Raw genomic sequence first — 17,016 nt, 5'->3', positions numbered from 1 at the left:
GGATTGATTGCTCTCTCTGATTAATCTGCTAGCCTACATAGCGTGAAAATAATCAACATGCTCTTAATTATAAGGAGAGTGATTACATGTATTTCCACTTGTATATTTAATTAGTGAAGAATAAATGCTACTGTAGCTTTACGAGTTTGGTAATGAAAAGTTAAATTTAGTAATGAAAATTGAGGAGTTTGGTAATGTGGCCATTGTGATCTGGCAACTCTGCTTCCCTGTCATCAACAGTTACTGCCTAACTTTGATGGTGAGTAGATGTTTATCGCAATGGAAGCCACACATGCTCGTTTTTTGTGAATAAACTGCAATACCTCGTCACTAGACCACACGGGAATTTACAGTGTTGTGCAGTGTTAAGAAATTAGAACTTAGAGTGCAAAGGATCAACTGTGGAGTGCAAATTGGTGGTTGAAACTGGTGGTTGAAACTGGCGTGATGCAGTTAGGAACAATGTGCAGTGTTAAACAATTATAACTCACAGTGCAAAGAATTAAGTGCAGCACAACACTGGAGTACTGTACGTGCTTCAAGAGCATTTTCACATCTGCCAAATCCTTAGAAAAGGCGGCCACAGACGTGGTGTAAGTACGCTGGCTGAGGTACTGTCACTTCTAATTCCTCATTCTTTGGTTCCTTTTCATTTATTTCATGCTTTATGTCCATTATTGGTGTGAATAGGGTCATAAATAGGTTTAAATAGGTGCTATGCATGTCCAGTAGGGAGTTATTTAGGTGGCTTTCAAAGTTAGACTGGGTTAGGGTTCTTAAATACCAGTCCAGGAGCCAGGGGCCCACTTTCCAGATGGGACCACTTACCAGACATACCTTTGGCTCTATTACATTGGATAGTAGAGGGGATTACTGTATCTATCTATCTATCTATCTATATATATATATATGTATAGATAGATAGATAGATGTTGATATATATATATATATATATATATATATATATATATATATAAATAGATAGATAGGTAATAGATAGATGTATATATAGATAGATAGATAGATAGATATATCTGTGTCTGTCTGTCTGTCTATCTATCTATATGTATATCAATCTCTCTCTCTCTCTCTCTCTCTCCCTAGAAAGCGAGGAGGGATCCATTATTCCAGGAAGTCCCAGGAGAGGTGCTGCAGTCAATGAGAACATGCTTTAGATGGGAGAGGTGCAGCGGCCAATCAAAAAATTTGTTTTCGTGTAACTTTACTGTGTGTCAGTCTCCCTGTGCTCTTTAGCATAACACCATAATAGCATATGCAGATAAACTGCAGATCTTCCATTAATAAATTATGAATATTTAATGACAGAGATTATTTCTGTAATTGTATTATTCATTTATGGTACAGAATTCTGCATAAATATCATTGGTATTACTAAAAGCATTGTTAGCTTTGTTGATATTTGCAGTCAGATCCTAATGACAGAGGACAATGGATGAATTTGGACTTGAAATTCATTCGTCCCCAAAGCACTCCAGGTAGTTAAGGACTTACAATTCATTTGTCCGCAGATCATTTCAGTTAGTTAAGTTGGGCTTAATTGAGTGAGTTAAGTCATATTAAGTTAGTAGGGATGAACAATTATTGACATTGACATTGGAGTCAGATCAGTTTGAAAGAGATATGGCTGGTGGCCACTTGCCTCGACTTGCATGTAAAACTGATGAGGATGTGTAGTTGATATCTTCAAAACTATGGTTTTTAAATCAACCACAATAATAATTAGTTTATGGAGAAAAAAATACAGTTGTAAAATCCATGCATGCCTGCAGTTTCACGGTGTGTTGGAGGGTACCATTGTGTGTGTGTGTGTGTGTGTGTGTGTGTGTGTGTGTGTGTGTGTGTGTGTGTATTTACCTAATAGTATTTACCTAACTGTGATATACAGGAAATGAGCTACGCTCGTGGGGTCCCGTCTCTGTTTCTAAATAAATCAAATTTAGCTTTAAACTTGTTTAAGTTTTTAGACTGGACGATCTCTTTGTCCAGGCTATTCCACAGGTCTATACATCTATAAGGAAAACTATATTTCTTGATATCCATCAAGCAGCTTGGTTTCTTCAGTTTCATTCTGTGTCCTCTTGTTGCTTTCTTATCCCACAAAAACAGATCTTTGTCAATTTTGTCTACTTCCATCATGGTCCTGAACACTGCAATCATGTCGCCTCTGTCTCCTTTCTTTTAAGGAAGGCAAATCCAGCTTTTCCAACCTCTCTCTGTACGAAATCTGCCAGACTGGGGACCATTTTGGTTGCTGTTCTTTGTATTCTCTCAATCATGTTTATGTCTTTCTTTATGTGTAGGGACCACACTACTGCTGCATATTCTAACCAGGGGCAAATCATGGACACTATCAATTTTTTCGTCATCTCCTCATCCATATAATGAAAAGCTACTCTTATGTTAGTCAGGAGTTTATAATTCTCTTTAACTACCTTGTTAATGTGTTTTTCAGGTGACAAACTGTCCTGGACCAGCACTCCCAAATCTTTCTCTTCTCTCGCTTTTGTGATTGGTTCATTACCCATCAAATAATTCATTGATGACCTCTTGGTACTTTTACCCATTTCCAGTATTTTACATTTCTTTGCATTAAATTTCATTTTCCACATCTGGCTCCGATCATGTACCCTATCCAGATCCTTCTGCAGCATTTTACAATCCTCCTCAGCCTCTACCTTCCTCAAGATCTTTGCATCATCAGCAAACAGACTTGCATAACTATTCACTCCGTCTACCATATCATTTACATAAACCAGGAACATTACTGGCGCCAACACTGAGCCCTGTGGGACTCCACTTGTTACTTCCCTCCATCCAGACATCCTATCCTTTATTACTGTCTTCATTTGTCTGTTTCTCAATAAGTCTCTCATCCATTCCAGGAGGTTCTCCTTCAGTCCTCCTATATGCTCTAGTTTCCACATTAGTCTTATGGAGTACCTTGTCGAAGGCCTTCTCCAAATCTAAATACACACAATCCACCCAGCCATCTCTCTCCAGTAGCACGTCAATCACTCTTGAGCAAAAACTTAAGTTGGAAACACATGACCTTCCACTTCTAAATCCAAAATGGCCATCAGCCAAAATATTCATCTCTTCCAGATATTTTATCCATCTATCTTTCAGAATTCTTTCGCACAATTTTCCGACCATGCTGGTTAGGAACACAGGTCTATAATTCAGGGGTTCTTCCCTGTTTCCTCCCTTATAAATTGGTACCACATTTGCCCTTTAACATTCTTGAGGCACTTTCCCCTCTTCGAGAGAGCACAAAATTAAACTGTGAATCTTATCCGCCAGTTGTTTTCTGCATTCCTTCAGTACCCAATTAGAGATTCCATCTGGTCCTGGGGCTTTCCTTACATCTTGAGTTTCCAGTAATTTATACACTTCCTGTACTTTCACTTGTATATCTTTTATCACTGCATTTCTAGTCACTCCCTCCCCTTCCACAAACTCACTTTCATTAGTGAAAACTGATTGGAAACATTTGTTCATTATTTCTGCTTGTGTCACAAAAAGACTTTGTAACTCCTTTGTAGTGGTTTTATATATATTAGACTTGTGGACGAGCGGTTGTTATACGTGAGTAGCTTTGTAAGTAGATAATCTTTGTTCCCATTTGTCATGCAATGACAGGAGAGGTAAAGAATAGTATGGGACTATTTTTATTAGTCTTGGAAATATTAACAAAGTCTCTCACACACGAGTGAAGTTAAGTAGAGTCCCGCGAGCTACCTTCCTGTCTCTCTCTCTCTCTCTCTCTTCCATGTTGCTAAGCCCTTCTCCCTACTACCTGCTGATTCTATGGCCTGTCTCCTGCCTCTCTGCTTCCTAAATTCTGGTGAAACAGGGGTCGTGTCACGTGTGTTACACTGTGGTTGGAAAGTTCCAGAAACCTGTGTGTGAGTATGTGTGTATGTCACTAGGCTTTGTTCGCCTGCTATCTCGCTGACACACTACCTACATCATCCTCTGACATTGCTACTTCCTATGTATCATCAACATTTCCTCAGTTAACTTGCAAGATCATTTCCCTTTCCCAGGCTTGCGTGGAGCTCCGTATATCTATCTATTTATCTGTCTATCTATTATGAATTGTAATTATAATATGGAGTCCTAACACTTGCATTGCTGCATCTTTATAGACCTCTCCTTCTACTTTCAGTTTGGTGATTCATTCCTTTTGTTTCAGTTTGCCATTGACAAATCTATAAAATAGTTTGGGTTCATCCTTACATTTATCTGTTATACCTTTTTCAAAATTTCTTTCTTCCTCTCTACGTATTCTTGTGTATTCATATCTAGTTCTTTTATATTCTTCCTTTGTTCTGTCTCTCTTTCTCCAGTTGTTCCACGCCGTGTCTCTCTCTTTTTTTGCCATCATACACTTTCTATTAAACCACTTCTTTTTCCTGTTTTCTTTTCCCCTTACTCTTGGCACAAATTTTTCCAGTCCTGAATTATAGAGGCCTACAAAAATATCCCACTTCCTCTGTATCTCTCTTGTTTCTCAGAATTTTCTCCAATCTGCATTTTCGAAAAATTTTCTCAATCCTGTAAAGTTTGCTTTCCCAAAGTTGTATCTTCCCTGCCTATAAAGCTCGTCTCGTGGCTCGACATTCCCTGTTATCATCTGGAACTCAGTGACCACATGATCACTTTTCTCAATAGGACACAGATATTTCAAGGATTCTATTACATCAGGTTCTTTGGTAAACAGTAAGTCTAGTCTTGCTGGTGTGTCCTCACCTCGGAACCTTGTCTCTTTTTTGACCCATTGTGACATCACATTGTTCGTTGTTATATTTAATAATATAGTGCCCCACAAATCTTCACTGCCTCCTGAGTCCCATTCCTCCCAGTTCACCTCTTTACAATTGAAGTCACCCATTAAAATTATATTGTTGCTTTTCTCAATCATTTTCTGTAAATAACTAGCCATGTCTGACAACATTTCCTGGTATTCATCATCACTCCATGCTCTTGTCTTAGGGGGAACATACACTACTGCCATATCTCTCTTGCTATTGTCTCCAGTTTCAGATTTCATATTTATAACTGTCCCTGCCTTTTCCCATTTCCACGGTATCGACATTTATGTTGTTTTTCACTGCTATCATCACCTGTTTTTTCTTTCCTGTCTCTTCTCCACAGTTTGTATTTACCATCTCCCATATGAACATCAATATCTTCTCTTAATTTGGTCTCTACAAAGCACATAACATCAGGTTCATGTATCCTTAAAAAATCATTGATTTCTAGCCTTGCCGATATTAAACCATCAACATTAGTATAAGCCACCTTCCAATTATTTTTAATGTTTTTTATACTCTCTTTTCTCCTTCTCTCCGACGGTACCACTTCCTTAATTTCTGATCCATGACTCTCCAATAAAACACTGTCTTATCTTCCTCCGTTCTCTGTTCGTTTTTTACCTTTGCTTCCTTTACTAACTCCTTTATTTTATCTCTTTCTTCCTCATTTGCATCTCTCCTTATCCAAACATTTTTGAACCCTTCCTTGTCTGATAATTTCCATGTTCTACTGATAATTTCGTTTATTGTTGCCTGAGACTTAAACTTTACCTTCAATGGCCTTGCCCCTCCTTCCTCGTACTTTCCTAACCTAAACACCTCTTCAATCTCTTCTTGAGCTTTGTTGTTTTCCTCCATGACTACTGATATTATTTCTTTAACTTTACACAGTTCTTCTCTTTCTCTTTCTGATCTTATTGTCATACATTTTTCTTTAACTCCTGAAATTATTACAGATTTTTTCTTATCTGCTACATCTCTAACTAAAGATTCTCTTCTTCTCAGCACTCTAACCACTTCTCTCTCCACCTTTTCCTTGCTTTGTTGTTCTATAATCTCTTTCAAATTTACATTTCCCTCTTCCTGAATTTTCTTCCATCCCTTATGTTGCTCTTTGATTTCTTTAATGTGCTCGTCCTGTATTCTTTATTTGGATTCATACCCATCTAGTTTGCTTTTCATCCTGTCTCTTTCTTCTTCCAACCTCTTATTCTCCCTCTTAAGGTGTTTTATTTCATTTGAGGCTGATTCATTGCTCACTTTTAATTCAGTAACTTCTCTTTCTTTTTCATCTCTACATGTACAAATTTTTTCCAGTTTATTTTGCAGACTTTTGATCTCGTTTTCCGGTTCTATAGTCCGTTCCTGTAACTCTTTAATTACTGCCCATACCTTTTTTATCTCCTGGACATTCCTCTATGCTGTTTCCTCCACACCTGCTATTCTTGTTTGGTTCAACTTAATACTTCCGTTTGCCACATCCTCTTCAGAAAATCCCTCAAAGTCTCTCTCTCCGATTGTAAATAATGCACCGTCCCTCTCCACCATGAATCAACCATATGGAGACTTTCTATTTTCACTGTACCTTGTTCTTTTTATGACTGAAACTGCTGTTTTATTTAACTACTGTCCGACAGGACCACAACTCACGTACTCATTAACCCTTTAACTCCTAATCGCATCAATTGATGCGATTTTAGTTTATGCCAAATTGCCTAATTGCATCAATTGAACGCGGCCTGTAAAAAACTGCAGAGAGCTTGCTTCACCCCGATTATGACGTACATGGCTTCGGGCCAATGAGAACTCGCCCCTGATGTGGCATGAGGGTCGATTGGACCAACCCGGGCGGTGGGGGGGCACCCCCCTCTCGGCCACCTCCATGCCACCCTCTACTCCACTCCCTCACGCCCTCCTTGTCCCCCATCACTTTCCCATCCCTCCACGCAACTGCATCTCTCCTCCTACAACAACTTGCGTCCCTTCCCACCCTCTCTTGTCCCTCCTCCCTCCCTGCTAACCTCTTTCCCCCCAACCCCACCCCATCTCTCCTTCCTTGTCCCTCACTACCCTTCCAACCCCCAACAGGCCCCCGAGTGTCAGGCCTGATGGACGTACCTGTTTCATATTATTTCTACTTCTTCCCAAATTTTTACACCTCACTCTGTTCATTTCTCACTTCGTACCAGTTTCTGTACATACGTCGTTGGAGAATGCTGTATGTTGTACTACATACGACGCATCTTATTTATTTTTATTTTTTTCATTCTCCCTTTCCTGCCCAGATTAGCATCTCTGAGTAGTGTCCGTCTGTATTAGTTATCGAAAGACTATGAGGCTTTGTAGGACTACTCCCTGCACCTGTTTCATCTCCCCACACGTACAAACACACCTGTTTTCATGGCTGGTGTGATAAATTCCAATGAAATGCGGAGTTTCCACAAGAGAATTTGGTTGTTGCTGAAACTGTAATGATGTAATGAAATGTAATGATAATGTGATAATTGTAACGAGAAGTTGGGACAGTAAAAAGAGAAATCGTAAACAAATTATTGTTTTTTTTTTCTTTCTTATGAATGCATTTATAGCATTATTCAACTTTATTTTGATGTCCTTGTTGGTTATAAACATTTATATGTGTCTGTTAGTTTTGGAATAATTATGAGGTCTTGTAGGGTTACTCCCCACGCCTACATAAACACCTGATTTTATGGCTGGTATGAAAAATCCCATTGAAATGGTGGGTTTCCACAAGAGAATTTGGTTGTTGCCAGAATTTTTCTCCCCAAGTACCACCAAGGCCTTGTAGGCCTACTTCCCACACTAATTATCTCCCCACGCCTACATACACACCTCATTTCATGGTAGATGTTACAGAACACAATTAAGTGCTTTCTTTTCATGCGAAAAGCTGCTCATATTCAACTCCCGTACCTATAGACCTACTCTCCACAGCCTACTTTATCTCCCCACAGTCTAGTAATCTCCCCACACCTACATACACCTGTTTTCATGGTTGGTGTGACAAAATACTTTGAAATGACCTGTTTCAGTAAGAAAAATAGGTACTTATCAAAGTTGTCATGTTTTCGAGGGGTAACTATCATAAACTTTTTTTGAACCTTGACGCGCGATTGTGCAGTAACCATTAGGCCTACGGGGGTATGGATTGCGTTGTCAGGTGTGTAAATTCTTCCTCTTCAGTCAGAACACAGTCAATTTACCCTTGGTGAAAGTCGCCAAAACACCCCCGACTTGCGATTGTGGGAGGTACCCTGCCTGAAACAATTGCGGTCTTAAGGGGTTAACATAATGACAAATAGGCAGATCTTCTTTTTGGCGCTGATTCAGCGATTATCTCCCCTCGATCCAGGAGAGCTCCATCTCTGTCGGCGACCTGTGTGTGTGTGTGTGTGTGTGTGTGTGTGTGTGTGTGTGTGTGTGTGTGTGTGTGTGTGTGTGTGTTTTGCTACTTGCTCATATTTATTATTCCACACAATAATCTCATGGTAAGTGTTTCAGTAAATATGTTAAATTGCATTTTTGTTGGTTTGCCTGTCATTGTGTATGAAATTTTAGGGATTTTTGTGCCTTGAATTAGATCTTGTCTGAACTAAATAATTTTCCCCAAAAGGTTTATTATTTGTTCGGTACGGAATTAATCCAGTACAGTAGTGCTTTCTGGACACAAGGTCACTGTACCTCCCCAAACCCTTCTCTCTACCTCATCCTTGGTTTCTTGTATCTTTCCAGTGCAGTAAACAGCATTTCCGTAATTGATTATAATTCTTCCATATGAACAAGTAACAGCACTGTGATGGCAGACCATAACTTGATATTTTTTATTTCTGATTTCCTTCCATTTTGTATTTCCCAGGTAAAATCAATCAACACTACTGGGTTGAAAGTACAAGTGGATAATGGCAAGAACTGTTGGGACTCATTTATATCAGTTTTCTTATCAACCTGGCGGCAAACAAATGGACTTTTTAGCCGCTCCCTCATTCGTATCACTATAATTTTCATCATCATCAACTTTGCCATTCAGTTTGGGTAAGTTATAGATGCGGGTATGTATTTTTCCATATTCCTGCTGGATTTGCATGCTGATATCATTAAGAACGTGCAATATATAATTTTGTACTATAGTTATAAATTCTTTTTGGACTCATTACTGTTGTCAAAATATTATTATTATTATTATTATTATTATTATTATTATTATTACAGTGGGTACCCGAGTTTAGCATTTGCTTCATTCTGGTCATACCATGCTAAACTCGATTATTGCTGAACTCACGATATATTGTACAGTATGTTTACATGTAAATAACCGTGTTCATTCTGACTCACAGCAGTATCCACTCAAATTTACCTCTTAGTCCAAGTTATTCTCTCATATAAAACTATAAGCAGTCTGCTGCACAACACAGTACAGTGTAATTTCAGCAAGGTTTATGTAACACACACAAGAAGATATTTTCCTTCATTAAAAGCATCATGGCCATCATCCTGCTTCACTCCACCAGTTCCTTCCAGCTTGGTCCCATTTGCCTCAACGTTTCTCAGATACCACTATAAATATTTTATTGCCTAACACATTAAAATTTAAGCAAGGTTTGGACACAATAAAACTCATCAGTAATAAAAGAATATATATATATTTTCTTACGGACAAAATCAGTGGTAACCATTGTGACTCACTTGGCTCACTCGACTCCTCCCCCACCTTGCTGAGTGTTTATCATCTTTCAGCACCTGGTGAAGGTTCCCTTAGAGCAGATTCTACAAAATTATTACTCATATCCTCAGGGTCATCATCAAGGAACAGTGAATCATCCTCCTGATTGTCTTTGTCCTGGACCAGAATTGGAGGTGTAGCTTGTACCTTGCTTGTCATGTACTATGTGATTAATGCTTATGTCTTGAATTTATTCTTTTTCTGTGCAGTTCTTCTTTGATAAATTCCATACAGGATTCACACCGTCCAAGATTGAGATCACATTTGGTAACTGCCTGTTTGTATCTCTTGGCAGTTAACAAGATCTCAGTCAGCTGATGAGTGGTTGGCTCACCTTGTGGTCATTCCATTCCTTGTTCATTCTCCACTTTTTCCCAAGCTTTCTGATCTTCATCTGTCATATCTTCCACGTTCTCATCAACAATTGTCTGACCAACCATGTCTTCTATGTCAGCAGCCTTCACCTGATTGAAACCACCAACTCTTATTGTCCTGGCACTTTCAACCACAGCCGTAAATGCTGCCACTGCATTCTGCCTCTCACAGTTCTCCCCACCACCCACTGTTGCCGTGATGTCTACCTCAAGGAGAAATTTCTTCCATCCGTGATGAATTGTTGCAGCATTAATATAATGCCAACATTCCACCATCAGATCGACTCCGTGTTTGATGTTGAAGTGACTGAAAAATATCTTCATTTTTTTCTTCTGGGATATCTCCATTTGGCAGCGGTTCTGCACGAGTCGCCAGTTGTTCAGTTGTAGTGCTGGCTAGGTGGTGTTGGCCATGTGATTCCACATGATCATATGCTTTTTGTTGTTTGATGTGCTGGCTGCAGGTTCTGGCTCCACCTCATCTTCAGCTTGTTGGAGAATCTGGAAATTTATATGGAAACATTTTTTTTCTTTCTTTCTTTTATATTGGTTTTTATGAAATACGTCATATCTGTCTGTCTATCTATCTATTGCCAGACGCCTTAATCCCATATGGGATGGCCACAAACAAATCGCCTCCACGTCATCCTGTCCCCCCTCCATTTGACTGCCTTGCTCTCAACTCACACCCCCCTCTATCATATACCTCTCCACTCCATCCCTCCATCTCATCCTCGGCCTCCCCCTTCCTCTTCCCCCCTCCACCTCACTCACTCTCCTTGTCAGTCTCTCACCCTCCATCCTCTCCACATGGCCAAACCACCTCATTGTGTTCCTCCTAACACTTCCTATCACATCCACATCCACATCACAATGCTTCTTTATATCCTCATTTGTCAGCCTGTCTATCCATGTGACTCCACAGGCTCCTCTTAAATAACTCATTTCCATTGCTCTCACTCTTGACTTGTGTCCTTCCAACAACGTCCAAGCTTCACTTCCATATGTTAGAGTTGGTATCACAATACTGTCATGTAGTAACTTTTTCCCTTCCGTGCTCACTTCCCTGCTTCTTATCACTGCTGTCAAGGAACGAGCAACTTTTCATCCTTGATGTACCCTTTCAAGCACTTCACCCTCCAAACGTCCATCCTTACTCATCACACACCCCAAGTACTTAAATGTACTCACATTTTCCATTTCCTCACCATCCAACCTCACTGAACATTCACTGACTTCACCTCTCTCAAAGACCATCACCTTACTCTTCCCTACATTCACCTTTAGAGTCCGTTTCTTACACGCTCTCCCAAACTTATCCACCAAGCCTTGCAGCTCCCCTTCATCTTCACTTAACAACACAGTATCATCTGCAAACAACAGTACAGGGAGTTTCCAAACACTACCCTCTCTCACTAGTGCCACTCCAACATCCACTGCCCTACCTCGTATCTCTTTTATTACCCCATCCATGTACAGACTGAACAACCATGGAGACATAACACATCCCTGTTTCAATCCAACCTTCAAAGAGAAAAATTCACTCAGTTCACCATCCACATGCACTGCAGCCTTAGCACCATCATACATACTCTTCACAGCATTCAACACCTTCCCATCTACTCCATATATTCTTAATACTTTCAACAATCCTTGTCTATCCACGCTCTCATATGCTTTCTCCAAATCCACGAAGGCCGCATACAACTTCTTACCCTTCACTAAAAACTTTTCCACCAAAGATCTAAAAATGAATATCTGATCTACACAACCTCTTCCCTTCCTAAAGCCTCCCTGTTCTTCTCCAACTAATTCCTCTGTTATTTCCCTAACTCTGTCAATAAATATCCTACCATAAACTTTTCCTATTACACTAAGAAGACAAATGCTCCTATGATTACCACACACTTCTTTTTCCCCTTTTTCTTTGTACAAGGGAATAATTATACCTGACTTCCAATCCTCCGGGACTCTACCTTCCTCCCAGGCTAGTCTGCACATCTTCCACATCCATTCTACTACTATCCCTCCCCTATGCTTCAGCATTTCACCACACACTTCATCAGTTCCTTGGGCTTTCCCCAATTTGACTTCCTTCATTGCTTCCACAACTTCTATCCTACTGATTTCTTCCTGTTTTCTCACCTCTCTCCTTCTCCCAGCATACGTCATATGCTGCTTTTTATTTCAGCAAACACTGACAGTTTCGTTAAGCTCGTTAGAGCAGAAATCATGTAAATAATATAAAAACAAATGGTGTGACCCCCCCAAAAAAAAAATATTCAGGCTTAGTATGGACAGTTTTAGTCACAAACCATTTCCTAACATTAATGAACATAATTGGTTACTTTAGACGTAATATTTTTATCCCATATTCAGTGATGTAGAAAACTGTTGAAATGAAGTTGAATAAACATAGGTGTATGAGCTTTTTTTTTTTTTACCGAAGATAACTACCATAACTTACCTCATTGCTGTCCAGTGCTACCTCGAGTCAGTCCCAGTCCCTGCGGTAGAATTCCAGATTGATGTTGACGATTGCCGGTATCTTTTGAGTAAAGGTTGAAGAACAGAGGTTGTGTTTGGAGGGAGAAATACGACTTCACAATTTGGATGGCATCGCTTGAGAAAGTGTGGATGACCTGGAGCATTATCAAACAGCAACAGCAACTTGAATGCTAAGTTATTGCGTTTGCAGTAGGCTTCTCTTTCAGGGATGACTAAGTTTTCGAACCAGTCCAATCATGTTGCTGTAGCCATCCATCCCTTTTTGTTAGCTGTCCAATGTACGTTTAGTTTTTTCATGTTGGAGTTGCGGTAGGGGACAGGACACGCTGCATTGTAGATGACGAGGGGTTTCATTTTGCAGTCCCCAGCTGCATTAACAGTAAAGAGCATGCTGAATTGCTCTTTATTAGGTTTATGTTCCTTAGGCTTTTTTTCATGGCTTACTGTGGTTGATTTGGGTTTTTGTTTACAATAAAAGCAAGTTTCACATGCGTTAGACACATGCCGAAGGTCATACCCACCGTCATCAATGATTTGCATCAGCACACCAGTAAATTCTTCTGCTGCTGTTGTGTCTGCCTCTACAGCTTCTCTAAGTGCAAGAGCACTTTTGAGCAAATGCCGTTTTTTGAAGCGGGATAGTTGCAGTGCCAAGGCGCACTTGGAGGGGTGTCCCTGCAGCTGTCCTGGCAGGGTGCCCCGAGGCCACTATCACAGCCACTGGTAAGCTGGTGAGCTAGGGGTCCCAGATCCATTGCCTGGACCTGGGATTGTGCAGTGAGTTGGGCCTTTGGTGTGTCTATCCCCCTTTATTAATCCTGACTATGACAGAACACAAGAATAAGTTTCAAAGCAAGCCTGAGTACAGTAAATCACCCAGGGGGATGAGGGTGGGTTCATGGAATGTGGGAAGTTTGAGGGGAAGAGCGGGGAAAGTCGTTGAGGCATTCAGTAGGAGGTGGGTGGATGTGGCGTGTTTGCAGGAAGTCCGGTACAGGGGTGGATTAGCCAGAAAGATTTTTTTTTTTTTTTTTTTTTTTTTATGTGTCTGACTCAGGGAATAGGCTTCACAGCCTGCACTCAAGGCCCAGTAGTCCTTCTGCATGCTATACACCTCTCTGCATGTCACCACTTCGGCGCTAACACCCACCATCCATATTGAATACATGCTAGGGCTGTCTCATACAGGGCTGGTGTATTGGTATTAGAGGGGGTATTTTTACGTCATGTCGGCGGGTTTTCTGGTAGATTGGTAAAGTCTAATTTTCTTAAATTCAAATCTTTAAACTGTTCCCTGCCCCAGCGGGATTTGAACCTGTGTCCGGTAGGACTGCAGGCCACCTCTCTACCGACTGAGCCACCGTCTCCCCCCAAAAGCAATAGATTGTTGGGAAGGACTGTTCCTATAAGTTGTTTTGGCAGGGGGGAACAGACGGATATGGGGGTGTTGGTGTGATGGTTGTGGAGAAATGGGTGGAATATGTTATGAATGTTATAAGAGTAAGCAATAGGATGTTGGTAGTGAAAATTCTATTCAGTAGAAAGATAGCTGCAGTTATATTGGCATGTGCTCCACAAGCAGGACTGGATGAAGCAGAGAAAGATAGATTTTGGGATGATTTAATACGTGTAGTAGGTGGTATACGGGATGATGAGATAATGGTTTTGGGAGAGGACTTAAATGGTCATGTAGGTGAAGCAGCACAAGGTTATGAAGGAGTACATGGGGGATGTGCGTATGGTATAAGGAATGCGGAAGGGGAAAGGATACTCGAGTTTGGGGAGGCAACGGACATGATTGTGAGCAACACATATTTTAGGGAAAGAGAGAGTAGGTTAATTATGTATGAGTCTGGGGGAAATAGCAGTCAGATTGATTATTTTCTGGTTAGGAGGGCTGATAGGAGGTTATTGAGGGATTTCAAAGTTATAGGAAGTGAGGAGTGTGTGCAACAGCACAAACTATTGATTTGTGATATGGTGCTTAAAGATCGATTGATGAAAAAGAGGACTTATGTACCTAGGAGGATAATATGGAAACTGAAAAACCAAGTAGTAAGGGATGCCTTCTATAGCGAGATGAGGAGAGTGATGGCTGAACAGGGAGCTGTGGACAGAGGTGTTAATGAACAGTACAGAGTCCTCAAGAACAATCTCTTGAGAGTTACTGATGTAACATGTGGTTGGACAAGAGGACCACCAAGACATAAAGTAACTTGGTGGTGGGATGAGGGTGTAGAAGCTGCAGTTAAGGAGAAAAGAAGGTTTTTCCAGGAATGGAAGAAGGGTGGTAGCAAGGAAGAATACTTGGCTGCCAAGCGTAGGGCTGGAAGAGAGGTATATAGGGCGAGGTCTGAGTCACAGAGACTTTTACTTGATAACCTAAATCATGGGGAAAGGAAAAATATGATATTTTAGGTGGCAAATCAGATGAAGAGGGATAATAGGGATATTATAGGTGAGCAGTGTGTGAAGAGTGGTGAAGGAAGGGTAGTGGTGAACAGTGAGGATGCATGGAGAGAGCATTATAGTCGGTTGTTGAATAAGAAGTTTGACTGGGACAGGGAAGGTTTGGAGCCAGCAGATCCAGTGTTTGGCCCTTGGCCTTTGATTGATGCTGCTACTGCAAGGGAGGCAATAGGCAGGATGAAGGTGGAAAGGCAGCAGGTGTGTCTGGGTTGACTGCTGAAATGGTGAAGGCCTCAGGAGATATAGGGGTGATGTTAGTCACTGACCTGATAAATATGATTACTTATGAGCGTGTTGTCCCAGATGATTGGCTGAAGAATGTAATTGTAAATGTTTATAAAGGGATGGGTGATGCCCAGGAAAGAGGAAATTATAGAGGTGTAAAGCTTTTAGATCAGATAATGAAGGTAATGGAGAGAGTTTTAGAAGGTATGATTAGAGAAAGAGTGAATATTGATGAGATGCAGTTTGGATTTATGCCAGGTAGGGGGACCACTGATGCCATATTCATTGTTCGACAGCTTCAGGAAAAATATATTGGTAGGAGATGGGATCTGTATTTTGTTTTTGCCGATTTGGAAAAGGCCTCTGACAGAGTCCCTAGAGAGGTGGTGAAGTAGGCAATGAGAAAGCTTGGCTTGGAGGAGTGGCTGGTTAGGGTGGTTATGGCTATGTATGTGGGTGCTCGCACCCAAGTAAGAGTGAATGGAGATTTGATCGATGAGTTTTCTGTGAATGTTGGTGTGCATCAGGAGTCAGTTTTGAGTCCCATGTTGTTTATCATGGTACTTGAAGCCCTCTCACGTGACTTTAGAAACGGACTCCCGTGGGATATGTTGTATGCTGATGATTTGGTGTTGATTGCTGAGAACGAAAGGGAGGCGGAGGGAAGGTTTAGGAAGTGGAGAGATGGTATGGGGCACAAGGGCTTAAGGGTAAATGCAGATAAAACAAAAGTGATGATATCCAGAGTTGGTGGTGGTACTGTCAAAAGACAAGGGAGAGTAGCCATGTGCAGTTTGCCACAAGGGCATGGGAAGTAATTCTATCTTGTGCGGTGTTTGTGATAAATGGGTGCATAAGAGATGTAGTGGTATCAGAGGTAGACTGCGAGATAATGCTGATTTTATGTGTGCTGCGTGTCGGGGAGAGCAGGTGGAGATTGTCAGGTGTGAAATGATTGAACTTGCTGGTGAATCTCTTGAGTGTGTGGAAGAGTTTTGTTATTTGGGAGACATGTTGTGTGCTGGAGGTGGGGCAGGAGCTGGCTCTGTGGCTAGGGTGAGAAGTGGTTGGAAGAAGTTCAGGGAGCTGTTGCCTCTTCTGACATTGAGAGGGCTCTCCCTACGTGTGAAGGGGTCTTTGTATGCAGCATGTGTTAGGAGTGTAATATTGTATGGCAGTGAGACCTGGACAGTAAAGGAGGAGGATATTCGCTGGCTCAGACGTACAGAAATGACAGTGATTAGGTGGATGTGCAGTGTGTCCCTGCTTGCAAGGTCTGGGGGGGCTGGGTTTACGATGCAAGAGTTGAGAGGTAAGATGGGACTGGAGTGTATCGGTGTTGTGATGAGGAGAGGTAGATTGAGATGGTTTGGACATGTGGAGAGGATGGGGGATGATAATTGGGTGAGGGAGGTGAGAAGTGTTAATATTGGGGGTGGGGTTATGAGGGGTAGACCGGGAAAGACATGGGACGAGATCTTTAAGTGTGACCTCAGGGTTAAGGGACTGAACAGGGAGGCTGCAATGGATCGTGCAATGTGGAAAGCCGCCATTAGGTGACCAAGGCTGACGCATGCAAGCATGTTGGAGCCTATAAAAATGAAACGAAATGCAAACCAACCAACACTTGCACTGAACAGGGGTGGGTTTTTAACATTAACTTAGGTGTGACAGCTTCATAAATTTCTTTCGCCTTCTGCCTTGCCTGGCCCGAGGAAACACACAGTCCATGTTCACATTTGTGGTCAGTATACCTCCTCAGATAATGTTCTGTTATGACCATCAGCTTTGCTGCTTGAGTGTACAGTATGTGCCACTGTGATCATTGAGGTACCACATGCATCTCTTAGGTACGATCTTC

At 41.2% G+C, this 17,016-nt stretch overlaps 1 protein-coding gene across 3 annotated transcripts in view; it reads left to right on the top strand.

Moving 5' to 3' along the window:
• The window catches only part of LOC145408285 (synaptic vesicle glycoprotein 2C-like), a 359,002-nt gene that overhangs the window by 241,436 nt on the left and 100,550 nt on the right, over positions 1-17,016 (top strand). For all 3 annotated transcript variants that reach the window (XM_080279056.1, XM_080279057.1, XM_080279055.1), the window contains exon 8: positions 8,716-8,891. In XM_080279056.1, the coding sequence (XP_080135182.1) occupies positions 8,716-8,891 (176 nt within the window). The remainder of the gene's footprint in view (positions 1-8,715; positions 8,892-17,016) is intronic.

Source organism: Coenobita brevimanus, chromosome 76, assembly GCF_032717465.1.
Source record: "Coenobita brevimanus isolate Jiangsu-jjx chromosome 76, ASM3271746v2, whole genome shotgun sequence".
Taxonomy (NCBI): Eukaryota; Metazoa; Arthropoda; class Malacostraca; order Decapoda; family Coenobitidae; genus Coenobita; species Coenobita brevimanus.
This window is presented reverse-complemented; position numbering and strand designations above follow the sequence as displayed.